The sequence below is a fragment of the Elgaria multicarinata genome, chromosome 7, assembly GCF_023053635.1.
Source record: "Elgaria multicarinata webbii isolate HBS135686 ecotype San Diego chromosome 7, rElgMul1.1.pri, whole genome shotgun sequence".
Lineage (NCBI taxonomy): Eukaryota > Metazoa > Chordata > Lepidosauria > Squamata > Anguidae > Elgaria > Elgaria multicarinata.
In genome coordinates this window covers 18,079,970-18,106,963 of record NC_086177.1, presented here as the reverse complement: position 1 = coordinate 18,106,963, position 26,994 = coordinate 18,079,970, and the positions used below count along the sequence as shown (strand labels likewise).

The following is a 26,994-nucleotide window of genomic DNA, read 5'->3' as shown; positions in this document are numbered from 1 at the left end:
GTGTATCATAAATCACAGACAAAGCCTTGCTTTGACTCAAAGAAGCGCAGTTCTCACAGAAAAGAAGAAATCAACTGCATGTCATTGTTTTATCCCTTGGTAATAAGAGCTTTGCTGTCAACCCTTCTTGTTTCTTCAGCCGTGGAGTTCCTGTTCTCCAAACCAAGGACGTAATTTCAGATTACGTTGGGGGTGCTGCTGAAAGACCGCTTTTAGGATTAAATTTCAATGAACAATGTTAGGACAATTTGCTATGATTACTCTTTTACCACTCCAGAGAAATCATCACAGCTGGTCTGAATCATATGTGGGGAGGGACTTCCCTCCCTAAATGGCACCCCTGATCTAACCCACTTCTATTAAAATCTGGCTGCTCCATATTGATAGTGTTAGAGAAATAAACCATCCAGACATGCTCCATGTCATATCAATGGAAATCTAGCTATAGTTCATTCAACATTTCATTTGTCCAAATGTTTTGAATCTCTTGGTCATGTTCTCATTATTATCTGTATTTGAGGTACTGTTTCATGTTGGTTCTGTTAATATTTATACCAGGGGTGAGCAACATGTAACCTGCATGCATCCCTTGACATTTGAAATATTTCCACACATACACACACCCAAAAATGTCTGTGATACTGCTATGGAGCGCTACATGGGCCAAATCTAGCTTGTTTTAAAAACAAGCAAAATTTTGCCCAGTTAGTATACTGTAGAGATAATATGGATATAGGGGGTGAAATGGGCACCCCATAGATTGGGGTCCATGGGCCCGGGGGCAAAAATGGGCCGCAGACCCACCACTCATTTATACAGTCACCCATTTTTTAGTTTGTATTTCTGCTTCGTGTTATCCTGTGTTCCACAGGACGAGTCCTACTCCCTTTTCATTTTTCTATATCATTCGCTTCTGTTTGTTTAAGACATTTTTGTAGATTGTTTACAGCTCTGTCTTTGGGTTTTAGTATTTCTTCTGTTTCATTGTCTACTATTGTGTCCTATCCTGCTGCTGTTTTATCTTGGCTCCCCCCCCCCCTTATTTTTAGATAAGTTAAACAGATCTAAAACTGAGTTTCCTGTCTGCACTCCTGGCAATCTCACCATTCTTCTTTTACTTTGTCTTGCAGTTGTGCTACAAATAAACTATTTTTCTGCCCAGGTGGATAACCTTGGGGTTGTATTTGATTCATCACTTTCTTTTGACTCTTCTATTCATGCTATAGCACAATCTTGTCAATTCCAGCTTTTAAAGATCTCTAACATTTGTCATTTTTTTCTATTACTTAAGGTTTTTTTTTATCATCTGAGTATTTCTCATCTTTACTTCTTTCTGGTCCTCTATTTTCTCTTTATTTGTCTGCTAACATCAGGCAGGGTCCAATGCTGATTCTTTTCTGCCTCACTGATTCTGTTGCACGAGTGGAACCAACAGATTTAGCGATTCCAAAATGAGCAGAAATGCACATTTCTGAAAGAAGGCAGATCAGTGGAGCTCCTGTAAGGGAGCTTTGCCAACCTGCCTTCCTCCAAAAATGAGTGTTTCTGCTTGTTTGGGGGCTTCCCCCGGGTATTGCAATTCAGTCGGAGGGACCCACCACTTGTGCAAGGTGGGAAGAATTGGTGGGGGCATAAGCGCTATGTTGGATACTGCCCATCTATGTTACATTTCCTTGTTTTATTTGTTATTCTCTTCTTCTTGGCCCTGTATATATATTGATGCAATTTTAGAAGTACTTATACGATTTAAATATAAACACAATACATCTCACCATAGTGTGGAAGAGTGTAATCAAGTGACCTGTGTGCCCGCTGTCTCACTGCTGATATGTAACTTCAAAATCTATGTTCTCTCTTATGTTTCTTTCTCTTTAAACTGGACTTGGACTGGACAGCCCTTCAAATAGAGGGCTAAGCAAAATGAAATTCTTGTCCATGTAATTTATTGTACGTTCCCATAGGGATGGATAAATCTGTCCATTTTGCTTTCCTTGAAATATATTGTTCTTTCCAATGTGTAAAAAGACCTTATCCATAACAAACTGAAATTAAATTCTCATTTAATAGGTTCAGCTATTCCCAACATGGGGAGGACCAATTATGTCTGCATTGTGGTGTAAATAGCCCTTTTACGGCCACCATTTACACAACATTTCCTTCCTAGAAATGCCCAAGCTGCCATTGTTGCACAACAGTGGTGGTTTGCTAGGAGTACAGGCAGCTGCCCGGCTTGGTAAACACAGTCCGGGAGGTCAGACATGGGAGTCTGCCAAACTCCAATCCCCGGGTGGCCTCTCACAAAATCCCTACTACATAAAGGCTTATTCCTGCTCATACATGTACTACTAATTCATGGTTGAGCACTAGGTTCCTTTGACTGGATTCTGACAACACGTTAACTCACAAGCTTCCCCCTCCCCCCGTCAGAAAAGCATCCTGGGAACCCATGGTCTGCAGTAAGGGTTATTACTTATGGTGGGTTAGCATGTTGTCTGTTGCACCAACATGGGTTACAGAGATCTTCTTGGGAAGAGAGGCCAAAAATGCGGTTGCTGCTCTACTCTTCTGGGGCAATGTCTGAGCAAACTTGTTTTTATGCCACATTCAGCTGTGTCTCTGACTCCAAATAAGTCCCTCACCCTGCATTGTTCCCAAATAATTACACATGTGGATAAATCCTCATTTTCCCATGAAAACGTGAAAACCCACATTTATCCAGTTGTACATGTGGTGGCACCTGATAAGGGGAACCATTATATTAAATTTCATCCCATTCCTGTAAACTTTCAAGGAGTTGGAGCCCCTTTTCTTTGATACAGTGTAAACATCCCTCCGTTTGTGTAAGGCCATTTCTTAACTCAGAGCAGGAGGGGATGAGAGTGGGAAGGGAAAGGAAGGGAAGCAAACGGTTTGTTTCACGTGTGGATAAATCCTCACTTTCCCATGAGTTAACATGACATGTGAACAGGCCCTCTATGTGAATGTGGTCCCTGTATGCTTGTAAATATACTTTTAAATAAAGTAATGTATGAATGAGAACATTGATCTCCTTTGTCAGGCTCCTGTTTTCATAAGTGTTTTATGCTGCCCTAATCTGCATCAGGACACTGGGCAGGCTAACCCAGAACTGCCTGTTCCTAGCAGCCAACATCATCTAAGGCTGCAGTGGGCCTTCCCCAACCCTGCTACTTGAGATTTTTTAACCAAAGATGCTAAGTTATGCCATTTCCCCTTCTGCAGTATAGATTTCAATGGCTGTGGAATTAGCCTGCTGTTAGCATATCTTTTTTTAAAGTTAATTCTAAAGTGTTAATTTTTCCCCCTTAGATATTTCATTGAGCACAACACGGAAGAAGATAGATATTTCACCATTGATGTAAACACTGGAACCATTAAGACTGCCAGCATCTTTGACAGAGAAGAAACCTCTTGGTATAACATCACAGTTGCTGCTTCCGAAATTGGTAGGTAACAAGTTCACAAGGCTAAATGCCCATGTGATGCTTGCATTCAAATGAAAGGGTGGTTTAGGAAAAAGAACACAATGATTTTATTTTTAATAATAAATAAACTTACACTCTATTAGGGATGCTTGAGGAATTCAATTTTTGTGAATTACAATGTGAACTGACAACATCTGCACTTTCTGAACTAATATATGGATTGCAATGTAAGTATCCTGTCAAAGAAGCTATTGTAGAAAAGAGGGCTTCCTTCAAAAAATGGAAGTCTTGCCCAAGTGAGGAAAATAAAAGGGAGCACAAGCTTGCACAAAGGAGATGCAAGCAAGCAAACAAACAATAAGAGATGCAAAAAAGCATTTTGAAGAGCACATTGTGAATAATATAAAGTCTAATAATAAAGAATTCTTTAAATATATCAGAAGCAGGAAAGCAGCTAGGGAAGCAGTTGGACTGTTGGATGACAATGGAGTTAAGGGAGTACTAAAGAAGGACAGGGAAATCGCAGAAAAGCTGAATGAATTCTTTGCATCAGTGTTCACTGCAGAGGATACAGGACAGATGCCTGTGCCTGAACTGATGTTTTCAGGAAGAGAGTCAAAGGAACTGAAGCAAATAGTGGTGGCAAAAGATGAAGTACTCAACCTTATTGACAAATTGAAAGCAAATAAATCACCACGCCCAGAGGGTATCCATCCCAGAATTTTATTTATTTATTTATTTATTGCATTTCTATACCGCCCAATAGCTGGAGCTCTCTGGGCGGTTCACAAAAATTAAAACAATTCAAAGTGTAAACCAACAATATAAAACTAGGGGTGTGCACGGACCCCCCGCTCCACCCCGCGGGCCGGCTCCAAATCGGAGCTCCGCAGTGGAGGGGAGTGGTGCCAGGTAAGGCCGGGAGAGGAGGGGGGGGGTTTGGCAGTGACGGTGATGGTGGCAGAGCCCAGTAAGGGACCAAGGGGGAGGGGGGCCTTACCTGCCTCCGTCCGCGGTCCGTCGGCTTCTTCAATTGAGCCCGCGGTTCAACCAGGAAGTCTGGGCCGCAAGTGCGGCCCAGACTTCCTGGTTGAACCGCGGGCTCAATTGAAGAAGCCGAGGGACCACGGACGGAAGCAGGTAAGGGAGAGGAGGGGGGGTTTACCGGGTCCTGCCGCTGTCGCCGCATGGGCGACAGCGGCAGGGCCCGGTAAACCCCACTTACCTTTCCGGCAGAGCTCCAGATCGAGGCAAAGGATCTGCCTTCACCTCGATCCTCTTCGCCACGCTCCACCAGCCCCCCAATCCTCTTCGCCTCCACCTTAAGGGGAGGCGAAGCACCCCGCTCCGCTTCTAATTCGCCGGTCTTATTAGAAGCGGAGCACATCCCTATATAAAACCATAATATAAAATACAATATAAAAGCAAAACCAGATAAAAACAACAGCAATACAAAATTACAAATTTAAAACACCAAGTTAAAATTTATTTATAAACTGTTAAAATGCTGGGAGAATATAAAGGTCTTCACCTGGTGTCTAAAAGCATATAATGTAGGTGCCAAGAGAACCTCCTTAGGGAGCTCATTTCACAGCCTGGGTGCCACAGCAGAGAAATCCCTCCTCCTGGTAGCCACCTGCCTCACTTCCTTTGGCAGGGGCTCACGGAGAAGGACCCATGAGGATGACCTTAGGGTCCAGGAGGTACATATGGGAGGAGGCGTTCCTTCAGATAGCCTGGCCCCAAGCCGTTTAGGGCTTTAAATGTTAATACCAGCACTTGGAATCGGGCCCAGATCTGGACTGGCAGCCAATGAAGCTGTAAAAGGACTGGCATGATGTGGTCTCATCGGCTAGTCCCTGTTAGTAACCGTGCTGCCCTGTTTTGTACCAGTTGAAGTTTCCGGACCATTTTCAAAGGCAGCCCCACGTATAACGCATTGCAGTAATCCAAACGAGAGGTTATCAGAGCATGGATAACTGTAGCTAGGCTATCTCAAATATGACATTGCAGACCTCCTCACAAAAATATGCAACATGTCCTTAAGCTCAGCCTCTGTACCAGAGGAATGGAAGATGGCCAATGTAACACCAATTTTCAAAAGGGGATCCAGGGGGAATCCAGGAAATTACAGACCAGTTAGCTTGACATCTGTTCCAGGTGAATTGGTTGAAAGCATTATTAAAGACAAAATTAGTAAGCATATAGGAGGGCAGGTCCTGCTGAAGAAGAATCAACATGGCTTCTGCAAAGGCAAGTCCTGTCTCACTAATTCTTTGAGAGAGTCAACAAACATGTAGACAGGGGTGATCTGGTGGACATTGTTTACTTGGACTTCCAAAAGGCTTTTGATAAAGTCCCCCACCAAAGACTCCTGAACAAACTTAGCAGTCATGGAATAAGAGGAGAGGTCCTCTTATGGATCAGTAACTGGTTAGAGAACAGAAAACAGAGAGTAGGAATAAATGGTCAATTCTCCCGATGAAGGGAAGTAAATAGTGGAGTCCCACAGAGATTGGTATTAGGACCAATTCTTTTCAATTTATTCATAAATGATCTGGAATTAGGAGTGAGCAGTGAAGTGGCCAAGTTTGCCAACAACACCAAATTATTTAAGGTTGTAAAAACACAAAGGGATTGTGAAGAACTTCAAAGGGATCTTTCCAAGCTGGGACAGTGAGCATCCAAATGGCAGATGTGGTTGAATGTAAGCAAGTGTAAGGTGATGCACGTTGGGGCAAAAAAACCCAACTTCAAGTATAACCTAATGGGATCAAATCTTGTGGACAGCTCGATGAAAATGTCCACCCAGTGTGCGGTCATTGTAAAGAAGGCAAACTCCACGTTAGACATTATAAGAAAAGGAAATGAGAAGAAAACAGCCACTATCATACTGCCCTTATATAAATCTATGGTACGGCCACACTTAGAATACTGTGTACAGTTCTGGTCACCACACCTAAAAAAAGGAGGTGTACAAAATGATGCATGGTATGGAGAATGTAGATAGGGAGGATAGTAGAATGTGGATAGTATCTCTCATAATACTAGAACCCGGGGGTCATCCCATGAAGCTGATTGGTGGGAGATCCAAATAAAAGGAAGTACTTCTTCACACAGCGCATAGTTAAATTATGGAACTCACTACCACAGGATGTAGTGATGGCCACCAATTTGGATGGCTTTAAAAGGGGGTTGGATAAATTCCTGGAGGTGACGGATATCAATGGCTACTAGCCCTGATGGTTGGGTGCTATCTCCAGTATTCGAGGCAGTAAGCCTGTGTGCACCAGGTGCTGTTACACCATGTCCTGCTTGTTCATCCCTGTCTGATGGCTGGTTGGCCACTTTGTGAACAAAGTGCTGGTCTAGTTGGACCCTTGGTGTGATCCAGCATGGTACTTCTTATGTTCTTATGATGTTGAACCCTCACTCTCAATAACCTGTTTTCAGCTAGGGTTTGGAGGAGCCTCGTGATCCCCTTCATCATTCTCTGGGTCCATTAAAGGAGCTTCTGCCAGGTCTTACCTGCTCTCTGAGAGTCAGGGCTCCTGTTCACCTTGGCTACTAGTCCCCTCCCCAGGATCTGTTGGAGCTTGCTCTTCCCCTTCGTCCTCTGATGATGAGGACCCTGGGGGAGGCATGACAATTTTCTGCAAAATGGTGGCCCTAAATAGCCCTATTTATGCAACATTGCAGATATAAATGGTCTAATGCTTACAACATTGCATAAATGGGGCTGTTTTGTGTAAAATCAGAATTTACGTAAATAGTGTATCCATGATTTTCAATGATATGGTGGCTCACAGGGCAGCAAGATGCCCGATTCATCGCGCACCATGTTGGGCAAGCTCAGGGATCTGTGGAATGGAGTCCAGGAAGCCAAGCAGGTGGATGTCTGCCAGACTCCATACACACACACACACACACACACACACACACACCAATTTCCATGATATCTCTAGCCATGGCTCAGCTACAATGTGTAGTCCTGTCCTTGTTTTGAAAGACATGCCAAACGACTGTATTTGTGTGCATGTGTATTTCCTGTATTTCCATTGATCACAAAATTGTACCAGGCTTTCTCTTCGATATAACTTGAGAATTAACATTCTCAGGTGATTTCAGATAACTGTATTTTCTGAAGTTATTTCCTCACACAAGGAAGTTGTGAAGAAAAATAGTTGTACTGAAGCAGAAGGCTCCATCACGTCTTTCTTAAAGTTTCTGATCTGGCTAGAAGCTGGATGTGGTGTCAGGTGTTCAGACTACATCAGTCTGGAAGCTTGTCCCTCATCTTCAGCTACTCCGTTCACACCCACATCCACCATTGGTTTGCTGTTGTACCCTTAGTTATCAAGCAGTAATAATAAACAAGTGTAGGGGCTTGCAGATACTGTAGGGTATCTAGCTTTGTGATGATCAAATCGTGAAAATATGATAGAAAGTAATCAAACTTGGCATTTCTATAATGCTTTTGGAGTGTTTAATGTTCTTCATGTACATTGTCTTAGTCATCCTTATAACAACCCTGACAAGTCAATCAGTATGAACCAACTAGGCAGAGAGATAATGTGCTTGCCTAAGGCCGCCTATTAAGTTCATGAAGTTTGGACCAAGGACTTCCCAGCTCACACCTTACACTCTTAGCCCTTACCCTGCACGAGCTCATAGCTATGTAGAATGGCTGCCATTACTATGAGGAATATATGACATTTAAAAGTGCCTTCGCTAAACTAAAGATTAAGGCCCATATACCTATTTTTGGAGGCCTTTGCTAATAACCTATGAAATTAAATGTCAAAAAGCTCCTTAAATTTTTTATAAGGCTGCTTAGCAATCAGAGAAAGTAAGATACAGAAAAAAGGGAATAAATTGTCTGAGATCAAGTCAGTTATTAAGAGCTAGCTTAGAGGGTGTGTCTTCCTCTGCTTTACAGTATTTAATATCCCTTTCACTCTTTCGACTGTTCTTGGAATGGACCTAGAAAGGAGTACGATTGGAAGAATTAATCTAAATTCAGACCATGTCAGTTTTCATCATGAAAAAATTGTTCCACCATGTTTGCACTTGAAGATGCAGGTGGTTGTTGTTGTTGTTGTAGTTGTTGTTAGGACTTACATTTAGATGGTGGTGCAAGGACTGTCTTTTAAATTGTTTCTTCTTCTTCTTCTTCTTCTTCTTCTTCTTCTTCTTCTTCTTCTTCTTCTTCTTCTTCTTCGAACCTAGCAGCTTGAAGTAGCTTGAAAGAACAGCAGGTCTCACCTTGGTGGAAATAGGGCCAGAAATACCATGTGAAGGATGATACATGATGGCATACCATCACTCTCAGCCACATTGTATGGGGGGGGGGGGAGGAAAAGATATTTGACTCCTTATAGTGATGGGGACAGCCATGATTTTATCACACACTGTCCTTGGGAGTAGGACATTGCACAGGAAAGAAGATGGCTGCCTGCATTGCTACATGGGGTCAGATTTCTCCCCCCACCCCTGTACAGTGTATTTGAGAGTGATGGTATGCTATCACATGCTGTCCCTTAGGGGAGCTTTTCCAGCTCCATTTAACTCATGAAGCAGCTGCTATGCCTTCTAGGTACTCAAAGTGGCTAGATCTGGGACGGGGTGGAATTAAAAATAACCTTCGGACCATCTTGAAGAATTTCAGAGAGGGTCATGTTCCAATCCACTCATTAATTTGGAAACCGAGGATCAGATGAGCTCTCTCCAAAATGCAGAGCCCCTCCCCCAAATTTGTCAAGTGTTCCTCAGAAGGTGTCATATGGTGATTATGGGGTGCAATAAATTTTACCTGTAAAGAGCAAAACAGGGGATATAATGAATTTGCTGAATTCTCCGCCCCTGCTATGTGTATTAAAAATTAAGGAATGTGTTTTGTGCTGGAAATATTTGGCACATCGTCTATTCAGTGACATTGTGTGGAGCAGATTCAGGCAGTTGAAGCTGGGCTCTGATATGGGAAATCCAGGGAGAAGACCGTTGTAACATCTTAGGAGCAGGAAGGCTGGTTTGAAAATGTATTTGAAAATAAGGGGAGTGATAAATGCATAGACAGATATTTTCATCCCATTTCTACATCTACTACTATGGCGGCTAGGGTAGGAACGTGTTTTCCTTCTTTTCTGTTTAGATCCTATGCAGCCCAATCCTCTTCATGTTTAATTAGTAAATCCTAATGTGTTCAGTCAGGCTTACTCCCATGTATGTATGTACAGGATTGTAGCCCCTGTGGCCTTCAGTCAACAAGATGATGCCAGGTGAGTTGAATTGGAATAGACCGTAGTAAGTCTCCCTTTATCCACCCATCGTATTTCCATCTTCTGCTCACTACTGCTGGATAATGGAGTCTGCTTTGTAGTTTAATTTATAAGAGATGCTACTGGCAGGGCTGCATTTGCACTGTGCATAGGTATTTTATGAAGACAGCAAATGGATTTTATGGTTATTCCTGCTCTTGGGATTGAGTTAATATCTCAAAATAGGTCACGTTCCACAGTCAACTACAGGTTTATATTCTAACCCTATGTCTTTTCATGCACCACATTCCCGCACCCCCACCCCCCACCCCACATGCAACTATAATTTCACTCTAATCAGAAACAGGTGTATAGCAAGAGTAAGCTTAATTGAGATTTAAAAGCCTCATTGGGGCTTATTTGTGAACTTGTGTGCCCTGCAGTAGCTACTGAGGCTTGGTCATGGAGGCGGAGGAACCATCTGACTTAGCAGTTTAGCAGAAATAAATAGCAATGCCATCGGGCTTAAATATTGCCTTCCTGTTCATTATTTATTCGGCACAGTCACAGAAGCGGTCGTTCCAAAAGGACAGTAACAACAGTTGTTATTATTATCATTGTCATTATTATTTAAATGAAATGGGATGGCTTAGAGTCCTTAATGTAATGTTGTTGAAAAAGTCAACGTTTCTACGGTGCTCCCAGATTGTGTTAGCACACACGGACATACAGAAAATTTGGGGCATCCAAAATCCAGCTAAAATCAAGCTTTTTTCTCCCACATTGATTTCAGTGGGAGAAATTTAAGCACATTGAAAACTAGTGCTTGGCTTTGGCCGGGCTTTTCTTTTTGCATGAAATATTTTGTTTTATGTCTTTTTTCATGCTCCCTTTGCCTAAAAAAAATATGAGAGATGGCAGATGAGAAATGGGAAATCAAATCTGGGATCGGACAAGGTGCAAGTGCAACACTCAAAGCATTGGGCTGCTGTGTTTTCATCACCTTTTATTTCTCTGAAGACACACTGCCATATGTTCCACCATCTGCAGCACTTTTACCAGCCTCCTCTTGGAAACCATTTGCAATCACAATGCAAGTCAGTGTGTGGAAGACAAAACAGGTGGCTCAGCACATGGTATCTCTCTCTCTAACGACAATTCGGGTTTGCTGTCTTCAAGCCAGGTTGAAAAGACAAAAGACATTTGGGGGGTTTGATGCCAGAACGATTCAAGTATTAACACAACAGAAGAGGCTCATAAGGGACCCTCAGAGGAAGAGTTTCTTTGTTAACAGACGTTTTTAGCTGTGGGTGTGGTACCAAAGTGTGTCCTTGCTTCTTATCAAGTTCATCTGTTTCTTGCTCAGTTTAAATGGTCGATCACGTGTGCAGTTTCTTATTGTACATTCATGTTCACCCATAAAATGGTCTGAACGGAAGTCACGTGATACAGTTTTGCTTCTGAAGCCAAACATATGTAGCCCTGTAAGCTGTTCATTTGGATACAATTCCTAAGCCACTCTGAGCTGTTTGGAGAAGTGGGATATAATAGTGCAATGACAAATTGTGGCTGTATTCAGATGTAATGCTAAATTATACTTCGGCATTATGTGAACAAACCACCAACTCATAAAGTCCCCTGTTCTTCGGTGTGGCCACAAGGAGGAATTTGGAAGCTTTTGCTTCCATTTTCAGCCAGTCATGGTTTCTCATTGTTTGTGAACTCAAACCATGGTCAGTCTTAATGGAAACAAGTCAACTTCAAACAATGTTTTCTGATACTGGTTTGTTTCCCTCAAACTTAGTTCATTTATTTATTTATTTATTTATTATTTCATTTATATATTGCCCCATAGCTGAAACTCTCTGGATGATTTACAAATATTAAAACACAGAACATTAAAAACAAATATACAAAATTTAAAATCATAAAAAGCATAAAAACAGACAATATCCATTTAAAACAACTATTCTGGGGTCAGTTAAAAAAACTCAACATATGCTGTTAATTTATTTATTTATTTATTTATTTATTTATTACATTTTTATACCGCCCAATAGCCGAAGCTCTCTGGGCGGTTCACAAAAATTAAAATCATCATAAAACAACCAACAAGTTAAAAATACAAATACAAAATACAATATAAAAAGCACAACCAGGATAAAACCACGCAGCAAAATTGATATAAGGTTAAAATACAGAGTTAAAACAGTATAATTTAAATTTAAGTTAAAATTAAGTGTTAAAATACTGAGTGAATAAAAAGGTCTTCAGCTGGCGACGAAAGGAGTACAGTGTAGGCGCCAGGCGGACCTCTCTGGGGAGCTCATTCCACAACCGGGGTGCCACAGCGGAGAAAGCCCTCCTCCTAGTAGCCACCTGCCTCACTTCCTTTGGCAGGGGCTCACGGAGAAGGGCCCCTGTAGATGATCTTAAGGTCCGGGTAGGTACATATGGGAGGAGGCGTTCCTTCAAATAACCTGGCCCCAAACCGTTTAGGGCTTTAAATGTCAATACCAGCACTTTGAATTGGGCCCGGACCTGGACTGGCAGCCAATGAAGTTGTAAAAGGACTGGCGTAATGTGATCTCGCCAGAAAAGTCTTGACCTGGCGCTGAAAAGATAGTAATGTGGGCGCCAGGCAAGCCTCGTCAGGGAGGTCATTCCATAATTGTGGGGCCACCACTGAGAAGGCCCTCCCCCTTGTTGCCATCTTCCGAGCTTCCCTCGGAGTAGGCACCTGGAGGAGGACCTTAGAAGTTGAGCATTAAACCTAAGTTCTCACATAACAAACCCCAATATGTTGAAACTGGAAGCAAAAGCTTCCTATCTCTTCCTCACAACTACACTGGAGGAAAGAGGAACATGTGAACACAAGGCCTTTACATATAATTTAAAACCATACTTTGGCATTATGACCAAAGCCAGCTATTATCTAATATGAAAGAGATTTTGATCTAGGAACCATCTGTATCTAGGAACTCCATTTGCAAATAGAGCTTCGTTTATTGGGTGGTATAAAAAGGCAATAAATAACTAAATAATTTTTAATTTATTTAAAATAAAACCTACACGTTATATATATCATAAAAAAACACATTAAATCATTTAATAAAGCTTAAATGCCTTAGACATAACGGTGTCCTTTTCCTCTAAATGAAAGTAAGTTTCATTTCGATTGGAAAATTAACAATGTTAAGCTAATAGAGACTATTTGCTCTTTTATAAACACTCTTAATTACCTGTTGCAGGAAGAGGGTTGGATAAGGCCTCCACTCACAGATACCTTCACCCAATTTGGGGGGATTCTACCCACACACACACTAGGAACAAATCTACACTAGTCTAGTTAGAACGTGTCTTACCGGTTTTAAGTGTGCCTTTCGTAGTATTACGCCACATGACGTTCAGATTTTGACATTTTATTGAGGTCTTTTCTCCAGTTTTTATTTTGAACTTTTCTGAAATAGCTCTTTGTATTTGTTATGACATGGCTGATTTCGCCGTATTAATTAGCTTTCCTTTCCTTCTTAATTAGCCAATCACATTCCTGGGGGGCGTGTTTATTTAATTTCTGTGCCCAAAGTTGGAACCAGTTTTTTCTGTGCAGCCTTGGACTTCAACTCCCATCAGCCCTACTTAGCAGAGCCAATGGTGAGGAATGCTGGGATTTGTGGTCCAAAAGATCAGGAAGGCACCAGGTTGGGGAAGGCTGGTGCTGCTTTCGTGGGCTCTCATTCTCTCCCCGTTTATGAGTCAGTGTCTGTGGTGCGCTGACGAGAGTTGCTCGCTTAGACATTCCTCTCTCCCTCCCTCTCCTCCCCCGAACCTCGCTCTCCTCCTTCCTTCCCTCCCTCCAGCCCGCTCTCTCTCACACTCTCTCTCCCTCACTCACTATCGTTCTCTCTCTCTCTCTCACTCACTCACACACACACACGCACACACACACGCACAAACAAAGAACTCAGGAGCTCGTGACTTCGGTTGAAGGTGAGCGACTTGCGCTCCCTTTGCCTGCCTCTGCCACCGACACCCTCAGAACCCAAACAGTAAAAGGAGCAGGGAAGGGGGGGGGGAGAAAAAGAAAGCCTGCTGCACCCTGTGTCAGTTACTGAATGGAGGCAGCCATGGAGCGGGAAGAGCAGGACAGAGGCGGGACATAGGAGGAGGAGGCACCTCACGATCAAAATAGAACAAAAGCATTTTCTTAGTGTGGCCAAAAGGAACGCATTCCCATGGAAAGAGAAAATGCAAGTAAACGTTTTAAAACCAGCTACGTTTTAAATCGGTCAAGAATAAAACGTTCAATGCCTGTGAAAACAACGTTTCATATACTAGTGTAGATCCCCTCTAGTTCATCCCATTCATCAGAGCCTCCTGACTCTTTGTAGCACTTACATGGGGCTGGAGGTGATGCCAGGGGAAAGAGGGTGGTGAAGTCCACTTCCAACAGCACTGTTGATTCAGTGTAAATCTGGATCCAACCCACAGCATTCTCAAGCTTTAAACTTTTATCATTATTGCATATTTTATCATTAATTTATTACACATCTTCAATTTTTAGGCACTATACAAAAACTGGAAAACAAGACAGACCTTGGCTGCAGGCTTACAATCTATTAGACTATGGGGAAAGGAATGGGGAGGGAAGATGAAAACAAGCACTCTCTGGCATCAATTCCTAAAGTCACAGAATTTGCTCTTATAAGGGCCAACGGGAATAGAAATAGCTCAGGGAGGGAAGAGCTAAATGGCAACTGGTCTGTCAGCTTTGTTGTCTCATTTCTGCCTCTGCTGCAGCCAAGTGGAGTGGCAGGTCATCAATGATCATTCAGGGAGAGGAGGAGCCAACTGCCGGATGGAGTGGGTGTGCCGTCCTGTCTCTGCTGCAGCCAGGTGGATTGATGTAGTGTACTTTCTCCCTAACCATGAAAAATGCTAACGGGCGTTGTCTTCATAAACACAGAGTTTGAATAGGGATGGTTGAATAAACTATGTTTGAAATCCCAAGATTCGCCAAATATTGTCTCACCACTCGTGTTGTGCCTCATTCCCATTCTCGGTCACTGCTCACTCTACACAAATGGAAAGCCTGTGCAAATCAAGCAGTGATAAAACAGGAGATTAGCCCAGGTTTCCGCAGATTTGTGCAAGTTTCTTCCATAAACTACGGCAGGGCTGATTCGGTCTGCTGAGGACATTGGAGCAAATTAGGTCATTTGGGCAGATCGAACTGGGAATCCAGAATGAGACGAACATGAGTACTTGTCTGACAAGTTAGGAATATTTTCGATGGACATGTGCTCATGCTTAAATGGGCCAAGTCACATATTTTGTAAAGGAAAAGAAAATTCTCATACATCCCTAGTTATAGGATGAGCCTAGTTAGCGTTAACCATGATTAATAACACGATACATCTTAATGCTACACCCATGGGTAAACTCAACCATGGGGAAGCATTCTCCTGAACTCCAAATCATGGATAGAAGATGTAAAATGTTGCATGTGGGTGTCCTTAAACAATGTATTGGGGGGTCTTTCAGGAAAACAACAACCCTGTGTTCTCAAAGATACATGGAACTTGTTCAGATTGCAATCTGTCAGACTTTCCTAACTGTTCATGTCATGGTGATATATTGAAAGACCCAGTGTGGCATGGTTTCCAGGAGTGCATGGGATATGGTATGCCAGCGTTCCTCAAATGAGTTACTTTTTGTCAGGTGAATTTAAATAAATGAAATTGCTTTCACCAGTCTCTCCTCAAGGGTAAAAGTTTTCTCTATTTGCAATAAAATTCAGGTATACTTTCGATCCATTTATTTATACATACGTTTATATTACATTGTCACACCAAAATAGCTGTGAATAGCTACAAAATATGACTTGTAAAATATATACATTTACCCTATGCTTTCTCTGTATAGCAGCTCCCAAGGGAAAAGGCATTGGGGGGATAGCTTCGAAATTTCTATACAAAAGAAAATTACACAAATGGTTCTCTCGCAATGAAGGTCTATTTCAGAAAGCAATTCTAAATGGATCATTTCTGAAGACCCTATCCAGAACATTTCTTTTAGATTTGTTTGCATTTGTTTTTTTGGTTTTTTTTGGCTTCCTAAGAAGATGCTAGACTGCAGAGCACAATCTGAACAGAAAAGGTGCAAAGAAAAAGATCTGAGAATAGCAGAGATGCTTGAAGAGGGAAAATGTCAGAATACCACAGGCATTATTAAGTTCTGACTGCCTCAAATGCCAAAATGTAAGGGAAAAAATGACCATGGGAAAGACTGCTGCATGTTCACACAGCTTTGATCTCCACCTCTGCTATCCTAGGAAATAATAAGGACTAGAGAAATTGTATGATTTTACAAGGCATTCAAAATCCTTAAGGTGGTAGCTATGTACGCAAGAGGAAAAGAAAAGTATGATTTTTGTTTCTTCTTCAGTTTTTTGTTCAAAGAAATTAGGTGTTTCTTATTCTACCTTCAAAGAGGAGGCACAAGTGTAAAAGCAACAGCTCATTGCTGCATGGATAAAATCTTCTGTGTCATGCACCAGAGAAACTGAAAACAATTCCAAGAAAAGCCGTCAGTACAATGGCCCAGTGAGGTAGCAACATTTTCAAAGCTACTTTGAGGCAGGAGCAATGAATTCTAATCAAAACAAAGAAAATGGAAACATGCGAAACAGCAGGCAGCCACTCTCAACTATTCTTCTGAGACCGAGCCAGGCCGTTGGGTTGTTCACACATGTTAATCCAAAGCTGAAAAGCAGCAGATGCATAAATATGAATAAAATCATGACTTATGGCAGCTTTCCCCATCCTGATACCCTCCAGATGTGTCAAACTGTAACTCCCAACTGGGAGTTGTAGTGCAACAGATCATAGAATCAAAGAATCATAGAGTTGGAAGGGGCCTACAAGGCCATCGAGTCCAACCCCCTGCTCAATGCAGGAATCCACCCTAAAGCATAACTGACAGATGGTTGTCCAGCTGCCTCTTGAATGCCTCTAGTGTGGGAGAGCCCACAACTTCCCTAGGTAACTGGTTCCATTGTCATACTGCTCTAACAGTCAGGAAGTTTTTCCTGATGTCCAGCCGGAATCTGACTTCCTGTAACTTGAGCCCGTTATTCCATGTCCTGCACTCTGGGAGGATCGAGAAGAGATCCTGGCCCTCTGTGTGACAACCTTTCAAGTATTTGTAGAGTGCTATCATGTCTCCCCTCAATCTTCTCTTCTCCAGGCTAAACATGCCCAGTTCTTTCAGTCTCTCTTCATAAGGCTTTGTTTCCAGACCCCTGATCATCCTGGTTGCCCTACTTGAACGCTCTCCAGATCGGGAAGGCTCCATTTTGCACAACAATGGAAGCTCCGGAAATCACATATTTTCCCCGTTGCATAAATGGCACCATAAAGGCCCCATTTACACAATGGGGGAGCCTCCATTGTTGTGTGCATTGAAGGCTCAGTGTGTTTCTCCTGTTGCATAAATGGTGGCCATTCACACCTTTACTTTTGCTTAAATAGGGCCTTTACTTTTGCTTAAATAGGGCCATTTATGCAATGGGGGAAATATGTAATTTCTGGATCCTCCATTGATGCACACAATGGTGAGTCTGGATGAGGAGGGATGGCTTACAGGTGCTTCTCAAGCCTATGGATGTTTGACGTGCAAGGGTGACCAACTGGGTCCAGGAGAGTGGACACTCAGGAATCCATTGGGCTCTTGGACCCAGTCAGGTGCCCTCAACATCCCTGGGAACAGGTTGGTAAAGGTTGACTTTCACTAAGCACATGGCAAAGAATTTAGTGGGCACTCCCCTGGTCCAGGGCTCCTTGTGCATTGTGGTACACAGCTGGAGTTTGCATTAGATGGCTTCCTTATTCCTTTCAACAGTGGTGGCAGATCCGGACATGCAACGCTGCTGCATTTATTGAAATGGATGTGAAGCATTCTCAGTGGCTGGATGGGGGAACAGCTTGGAATCCCATGAATGCCACCTTGAGTTCCATGACAGAAGAAATGACAAAAGAAATGTCATAAATAATGAACTCGTTCCATTTCTCACTGTGGCACCCATTTCGGACTGTAGGGACTTGGGCTAATTCACTGATTTTCTGAGGAATTTTGTGCAGTTTGGGGGGGAAGTTCTGCAATTTGCACAAATTGCTCAGAAATTTGCGCAAATTGCAGAACTAGCCCACAAAAAATATGCAAAAAAAGTTCCCAGAGTTTCAGGCAAAGCCTGCAGCTTAGCTCGCAGACACAAATCAAATCGTATACACTGCAGCACTCCTTCAAGTAAAAAAAGAGACCCAGATTTCCTAATGACAGACATCCCTAGGCTAGACAGCCCAAGTAAACAAAACTTGCTGAGAAACAAAGCAATGTCACTCTGGAAGCCAGGCTGCCTGTGGCTTCACCAGCCTCTGTGATGTCTTCTTAAACCTCTCCCTCACTGCCACCACCCTATTCTTTAGACTCAAAAAGAATGAGGGAACTATAAACCCTCTTTTAATTATTTGTGTGTGAGCGTGGTGTATTGTCCATCTGAAGTAACGCATAAGACTGAGCAGACATGGTTGATATAACAAAATAAGAATGAACTTTATTCAAGGATCTAAAAGACATTTTAAGTTTGTTTGAAGTTGTACACATAAATCTCCCTCCCTCCACCTCCCATGGAATACTAACCACCTCCAAATCCTATAACTCCACTTTCTATCCCGATACAAGTCTCTACTAACCCCTAACTCACTCCAACCCTCCCTAACTGCCTCTTCACTCCCCCCACTTTATTCTCTCTCCCTCTCCATTTCAAATCAACCAACCAATCGGACGACACCATTCGCACAGCTCACTATTCCAATTCCTGCTCCCACTTACTTACCATTTCCTGAAAAAGAAAAGAATTGGCCGCAGCTAATCCAGTCAAAATTCTATTAAAAAATAAAGTATTTCCATTTCCCCCTGGAACTTATTTAAGAAGTGTTTTTTTTTTTTTTTTTTTTAAAGCAATCCTGGGGTGAATATAGCAGTTTTTTGTTCTGTTTTGTTTTCATTCTTCTGGTATTCTTGAACCAGCAAATTATCAGGTGATTTTAATGTCTGATATCAGATAATTAAAGCAAATGAGTTCAACCTTTCATTGTTCAAACTTCATTACAGGATTGCAGCTCGAACAGATAATGCAAAATTCATTCGCACACATAATTGTCACAGCATGTTAATCACCTAACTTGCCCTATTTGGCAGACAGTGTTGGATGATTGCCTATGCAATCACACTGCTAATGCAACTATTTTGTTGGTCCTGGTGGCTAATTTACCGGGGAGTTTATGTCTGGTGGATTATTTCAAGGGCAGCATCTTTCAAGTGCTGCTGCTTCCCAGGAATCCCCTGCTCCTTCTTTTTGCTCTTTTTAAGAGGTCACGTAAGTCTTGCTCCAGCCTTGAAACTATAGAGGACCTGAAGGTGCTACACTGTGGTGTAAGAGAAGACCTTGTCTCCTTCCTCCCCTTGAAGCAGAATACATTTGTAGACACGGCCTATAAATGGAGCAGTACGAGATGGTAGAAGTCTGAGTTGGTACAGTGGACTGCCCCAGCTTAGATTGTGAGGGGATGCTATTTTTAGTGCTCACCCACCATTTAAAAAGAAAAACTCTCTTCAAGTAAACAATTAGCATGTCAGTAAGGAAGTTTGTAGCCCAGGCACTTCCTGCTGTGCATGTTTTCAACCTGCGGGGATATTCTTTTATGGAGGATAGCTTTTAAAAACAGTGTTACCCAGTTTGTAGTCTACTATAATTACAATCTGACCTGTGTACTGAGGCTACCATTGTCTAGGGTGATGGGCAAATTTTATTCTTACTCTACTGTATCCTACGTTGCAGTTTATACCAGGCCTGTACAATTTCTAATCCACCAACCTGTCACAGCTCACCAGTGATATATTATTGTTATGGTGACCATGTGAAAAGGAGGACAGGGCTCCTGTATCTTTAACAGTTGTATTGAAATAGGAATTTCAGCAGGTATCATTTGTATGCATGAAGCATCTGGTGAAGTTAAAGCTGCAGGCACCCTGCCCTCTTGACCAGATACAAAAGAGGGCAGGTCTCCAGGATCAGTTGAATATGTTGTTTCATTTTAAATGTTCATTTATTTCTGTCTTTCCACAGTTAAACCTTCAAAGTGACTTGTGAATATTAAAATAGTTCAGTGTAAAAAAAAAAAAAGATCTAAGAAAAATCTTATAAAATCCAATTACATTATAACAGAGAGAGAACAACAGAAAATACGTCATATATCAAATACTTGGGATAATAAAACTCTTTTCACTTTATACCTAACTATAATAATGTCAGTGCCACCTAAGTGTCTGTTAGAACCTTATTTAGGGTGACCATATGAAAAGGAGGACAGGGCTCTTGTATCTTTAACAGTTGTATTGAAAAGGGAATTTCAGCAGGTGTCATTTGCATATATAGAGAACCTGGTGAAATTTCCTCTTCATCACAACAGTTAAAGCTGCAGGTGCCCTGCCTTCTTTTAAATCTGGTCGCACTGTAGCTTCAGTATAGCTCATGCAGCTTTAACTGTTGTGATGAAGAGGAAATTTCACCAGGTGCGATATGCATGCAAATAACACCTGCTGAAATTCCCTTTTCTATGCAACTGTTAAAGATACAGGAGCCCCGTCCTCTTTTTCATATGGCCACCCAACCTTATTCCACATATTAATCCTATTTCGCATGTCAGCCTTGGTGATTCAGATCTGAATTTATTTTTGTTGCTGCCTGTGCTTCTGAATGGGGAACAGGATGTGTAATTAAGGCAATTACAAATGCAATAAACCTCAATAATTCGGACCTGGGCTGCTGACAGTGCTGATAAACATGGTGTACAATTTGGAAGAATACACATACAATGTGAACAATTAAGGGTGGTAACACCAGGCCTAAAATGTAATTTGGTGCTGGGGTCATACTACTGGCCCTATGGCATAATCTCTGAGGGTGACCTTGAAATGGAGAATAAAATCAGGGCGGCATCCAAAGGAGAAAGTGTTGTAATAATGGCTGACTTTAGTAAAATAGTGTCAAGATGACAAGATTTCTAGATATCATAAATAACTATGTCTTAGAACTGTTGGTCATGGAACCAACCAGAGAGGAGACAATCTTCAACTTAATCCCAAATATCAGCCAGAAACTGAAGTTGAATTGATTGGAAACAGTTACCACATAACATGTAAGTGTGCAATTGCCAAGAAAATCAGTCATATTTCAGCTCATAAGAACAAATGCCTCAAAAATGAGGAGAATAGTTGAAAGGGAGGATTTTTTTTCTTTATTAATAGCAAGGCTTTCTATGATAAAATTAAATTCAAGGCGGCTTACTTATATAACACATCAAATTGAAAAACAACTCTCACAATAAAACAACCACAGTAAAAAGCAGCATTAAAGTAAGATCCTTATCTTTTTTTCATATTTTAATTCTGCTCTCTGAAACGGTTGGCTAATGTATTTCTGCTCTTTATTCAACATTGATCTGACACTGTATCATGAAGTGAAGCCACGCGATTAATTCTTGGCCAGAACATGAGAGCGTTGAATAGACTCTGAAAACTTCTCAATAATACGTAATATCCTAGATGTTATAAGCCCGTAGTTTAACATTCATGCATTGATTTCAATTTCAGTTCTTAGAAAGCTAGTGAGACTTAGTAAACCGCATCTTTCTAAAATTGCCATCTCATTGTAGTTCTGCTGTAGTGTTTTGAACTTTTGACAAGCCATTGCTTTACACCAAGTTATGATTCTCAACTTCCAGGGGCAGAGAAGTGATTGGGGGACGAGCTGTGTCAGTGTAAGTGTCTTCTGAAACTGCTGAATCACTTCCTTCTTATGTTTTACAGAAAGTCTTGGTCTCCTGAGCCATGTCCCTGTTGGAATTAAAATTCTTGATGTCAATGACAACCCTCCAGAGCTTGCTGAAGACTATGATGTTGTCGTCTGCGAGAATGCAAAGCCTAGTCAGGTAACATGCTAGTCACACTCTTCATGTCATATCTGAAAGCAGCTCAGTCCAAAATGTGTGTTTCTTTCAGAAAGGCAACCTATTATTCTAGAAAACAGACCCAGTTTTGCATGGGTTGGAACAGCTCTTAGCTTGATACCGCAAAGTTATGCAGTTGTCACAGTTGGACATATTGTGCCCATTGCATGAAGCCATGCCTGTTTACCACTTCATGTGCATTTTTAAGGATTTGAGATTTTTTAAAACACTATTAATATTTTGTGCTTGGATTCTGTAAACCCAAAAGCAGCAGAGATTATTACAGTCCCATGAGAGTGCTGAGCTATATCAACAAAAGTATATCTGAATCAACTGTATATCTGAATCAGTATGCTGAATAGGAAGTAGATCAGCAAAGAGGCGGTACTTACTCCTACAATTTGTTATACATATTCTTTTATTTCAAATGTTTAAATGTGTGTTTGTTTGTTTGTTTCCAATAATAATAATAATAATAATAATAATAATAATAATAATAATAATAATAATTATTTTATTTCTTACCCGTCTCCATTTTGATCAAGGCTAGGAACAACAGTATATGCCTTCCAGGTGTTCCTGCCACGGTACACCTCTATAGCCTTGTCTACTCCATTTCCCTATGATTATGTATTTTATTGTTGTATACCACCTTGGGAGGCTTCTGCCCTGAAAGGCTGGCAAGAAATATTATAGATAGAAAGATAGATAGGCAGATATCTATCAGGGTGCTCCTTGAGGCAACTTAATGTTAAAATTTGTAAGAGTTTAAAGACAAGAATTGGCACTGTGTCTTGCACACAGGGGCCCGCTGACACCAAATCAGATTCTATTAATGCTGCTGCAATGTGACCCCAGCAGTTAGCCCTTGTCAGCAACCTTTCTTTTATATTTTTATCCCTGTGTTTTATGGGATTTGTTATAAGTAATGCCTTGTTCATATTTTAATGGAGGAGCAGAGCTGTGATTTTTTTATTTTTATTTTTAGTTTTGAAGGTATGAATATAGGCCAGGCATGGGTGACTTATGAATCATGAGCCGGGTGCAGCAACCCTAGTTTTACATCCTTTAATGTGTTTGAAGAAATATATTAGCCCTTTTCAGGCACTCTCTTACCAGCTGCAGCAAACACATGGGGCGACGGAGCTATCTAGCCATGCTCCCCTTCATTGTCATGCCCATCACCCTCTACTCATGGAGGGAGGGTGACTGTCTGAAGAGAAGAGCCTCCCATATCGATGGAGAGCCGCCACTGTATCCCAGTGACAAGCGTAGCAATGGAGGGGAGAAGGGCTGGAGTGCTCTCCTTGCATGTTTGCTGTACCCAATAAGAGAACGACTGAATAGGGCATTTGGACCAATACACGGAGTCCATAATTTTACATACAGATACACACACTTTCAGTAGTGGATTCTGTGCAATCATCACCATGATATTGTTTGTGTTGCGGTGGGGTATAGCTCATTCCTAAATGCAGATGAGGGGCATGAAACTTAGGGCATAGCCCAGTCCCAAACTGAGCCCATGGTTAACGTCTGCCATATTACTTTTCTCCCTTTTTTGTCTCTTTCTTACTCATCTCTACACCTCCCCACAAACCTTCCCATCTTTGTCTCATGAGGTCTGTCTTCCCCTTTGACCAATCCCATGTTCTGAGGTACAATGAGCACTTTTATTTGGAGAGGAGAGGCGGAAATGGTGGACTTCCTTCCTTCTATCATCATCATCATCATCATCATCATCATCATCATCATCATCTATATACCACCTCATAGACGAAGCTCACTTGCCAGATTGCAAGATTAAAACACGGAGCATTAAAAACAATTATAAAAAAATTTAAAAGCATAAAAAGCATAAAAAACAGATTACATACACTATTATGAAAGTACTGAGAATATTCGTGGTGAATGCAGATACACGCAGTTGGATGCATAGATTTTAAATTGTATTCAAGCAATCTGCAGATGCGGGAAGCTGGCAGAGGTTTTTATTCTCCCAGATCCTATGTTTTATTTCCCAGTGCTAGATGATGTCTTACAACAGTTCATCTTCATATTTGTGTGGGACAAAATGAACTACATAGCTGCTATGTATTTGCTTATACTGCAATTCGCTACTGAGTTACAACTGGGGAAATAACATAAACCCCGGTGCAACTGTCTTTCTGATTTAATAGTTTTCCCTGGCAATGTAAATGTAGGGAGAAAACTGTCAGTTCTAATGGCAATGAATCAGCAACACGGGCCCCAATCCAGAGATGCTCGTGAGTGACATTGTAGTGCCAACATGACTAGTACTGTGCACTGTTACTGGGTAGGCCAAACTCCCTCTGGTACCTGGACTGTTTCTTACTGGGATTGTATTGGATGGGCTTCATTGCATGCTGCAGTCCACTCCCCTGGGCATGTGCAAAACTGCCCCGAGCATTTACAGTAATTTTGTCACAATGCTTTCAAAATTCCACAGATGTTTTGCCTGATGTAGAAAGTGCAGCATGCATGTACGCACATGCGTGCACATACAGAGATACGTACAGTGCCCTTTGGATTTCATTATAGACATAGAGCTCCATCACACCAGTGATTTATCACACTCTTGCCATGCCTGTATGTGTTTTTGCAGCATGGTATTCACATGACGTCGTACCTGTCCTGAGCTCATCTCGCCTCTTCCCCTCCCTTTTCCATCATATTTTTGAGCGGGGAAAGTCCATTTTCCCCTCTCCCAATGAAGCCGCTCGTCCTTCCTATGTATTGCTGTCTTTGCACTATATCGGACCATCCCATTTTTTTTGTTGGGGGCATGTGTGTCGAAGGGCAGTCTTGCTGACAAAAGAGGAGAGGGGGCAGTTCTTCACTCAACCATGAAGGAGAGGGAGAGAGGGTGCCCAAACACCCCGCAGAGAAGGCAAACAAGTCCACCACCTGTGCTGGGACCCAGTCCCATTCAACTCTGTGGTTCTTACTCCTGAGTATGCATGTCTAGATTTCCTGACCAGAACAATGTTGGCTTGCCATGCCAGCATTGACCACAAACGTCTCCAAAAACTAATTGTTAGGGATGTGCTCTGCTTCTAATCGGACCGGAGAAGCAGTAGCGGAGCGGGGGGCTTCGCCTGCCCTTAAGGCGGAGGCGAAGAGGATTGGGGGGCCGGCGGAGCATGGCGAAGAGGATCGAGGTGAAGGCGGATCCTTCGCCTCGATCCGGAGCTCCGCCGGAAAGGTAAGTGGGGTTTACCGGGCCCTGCCGCTGTCGCTGTCGCCCATGCGGCGACGGCAGCAGGGCCCGGTAACGCCCCCCGCCCTCCTCTCCCTTACCTGCCTCCGTCCGCGGTCCGTCAGCATCTCCAATTGAGCCCGTGGTTCCAGCAGGAAGACTGGAACCTTAAGATCATCTACAGGGGGCCTTCTCCGTGAGCCCCTGCCAAAGGAAGTGAGGCAGGTGGCTACTAGGAGGAGGGCTTTCTCCGCTGTGGCACCCCGGTTGTGGAACGAGCTCCCCAGAGAGGTCCGCTTGGCGCCTACACTATACTGCTTTCGTCGCCAGCTGAAGACCTTTTTATTCACTCAGTATTTTAACACTTAATTTTAACTTAAATTTAAATTTTACTGTTTTAACTCTGTATTTTAATCCTATATCAACTTTGCTGTGTGGTTTTATCCTGGTTGCGCTTTTTATACTGTATTTCGTAATTGTGTTTTAAACTGTTGGGTGTTTTACTGTGGTTTTAATTTTTGTGAACCGCCCAGAGAGCTTCGGCTATTGGGCGGTATAAAAATGTAATAAATAAATAAATAAATAAATAAATAAGATGGTGACGGACCGCGGATGGAGGCAGGTAAGGCCCCCCTCCCCCTTGGTCCCTTACCGGGCTCTGCCACCATCGCCGCATGGGCGGCGAAGGCGGCAGGGCCCGGTAACCCCCCCCCGCCCTCCTCTCCCTTACCTGCCTCCGTCCACGGTCCGTCAGCGTCTCCAATTGAGCCCGTGGTTCCAGCAGGAAGTCTGGGCCGCACTTGCGGCCCAGACTTCCTGGTGGAACCACGGGCTCAATTGAAGACAGCGACGGACCACGGACGGAGGCAGGTAAGGCCCCCCTCCTCCTTACCGGGCTCTGCCACCGTCGCTGCATGGGCAGCGATGGCGGCAAGGCCCGGTAACCCCCCCTATGGGGGGGACCGGAGCTCCGATCTGGATCCGGAGCTCCGAGCGGAGCGGAGTGGGCACAGGTGGAGTGGGGGCGGGGCGGAGCGGGCCGATCCGAAAATGGCGGATCTTAAAATGAAGCGGAGTGGGGGGTCCGTGCACACCCCTACTAATTGTAATATTTTCTCTTCACTTACCTTGTTTAATATGATCTTAGGGGAAAGTATAGTGTGTTGTTTTATTGTAATTGCACCCTTTCAGGCTGCCGTACTATCGTATTTGTGAAGGAGAAAAATACATTAAACATATTAAAAATTAACTGCAAGGGGAAGGAAAACATAGGGGGGGCGGGAGGGATATTTCACCAGCACAGTAGTGATATGTGTGAAAAGATACATGAGCTGAAATAGCACAACAACACAGAGGCCTTAGCTAGACCTAAGGTTTATCTCAGGATCATCCCAGAGTCATCACTGCCTGCTCCCGGGATATCCTGTGTGTCATTTACATGAACAGGGATGACCCCGGGACGATCCCGGGATAAATCTTAGGTCTAGCTAAGGCCAGAGACGTGAAAGTTTCCAGTACTAGATTCGCTATGGAAATGGAGGGGGCAACCGTGGACTCACGGATTACACCATGTTAGTATGCACATTAGTTTCCTACCACAAATTGTGTGTAAGGGCAGATCTTTGAACCTTCCCTTTTTTATACTGTAGGATCCAGTACAAGACAGGTATATTGTGCTGGTATAAAGGGTGGGGGGAGCTTGCAAAACAGTTTCAAGCAATGCCAAAAGCATATCAATAAGATTAGTAATATTTCTCAGGAGGTGTCGTAGGAGAATGGAACACATGGCATACCAATGTTAGGGCAAATAACTAAAATAATGTATATGAAAATATTTGTTTAACCTGTACATTTATCTCTTTCAATAAGTATTTATGCAAATCTTTAGACTGTGTTTGGGTCAGAGATTTTCCCCAGCTCCTGTAAGAATATTTGAGGCTATGTTTAGCTCATTTCACATTATCGCCTTAATATATTGAGCTGCAAAAAAAAAAAAAAAAAAA

At 42.5% G+C, this 26,994-nt stretch overlaps 1 protein-coding gene across 2 annotated transcripts in view; it reads left to right on the top strand.

The window, feature by feature from the left end:
- Nucleotides 1–26,994, top strand: part of LOC134401373 (cadherin-18) — a 222,672-nt gene that overhangs the window by 181,349 nt on the left and 14,329 nt on the right. For both annotated transcript variants that reach the window (XM_063130251.1, XM_063130253.1), the window contains 2 exons: nt 3,328–3,464; nt 21,632–21,753. In XM_063130251.1, coding sequence (XP_062986321.1) covers nt 3,328–3,464; nt 21,632–21,753 — 259 coding nt within the window. The remainder of the gene's footprint in view (nt 1–3,327; nt 3,465–21,631; nt 21,754–26,994) is intronic.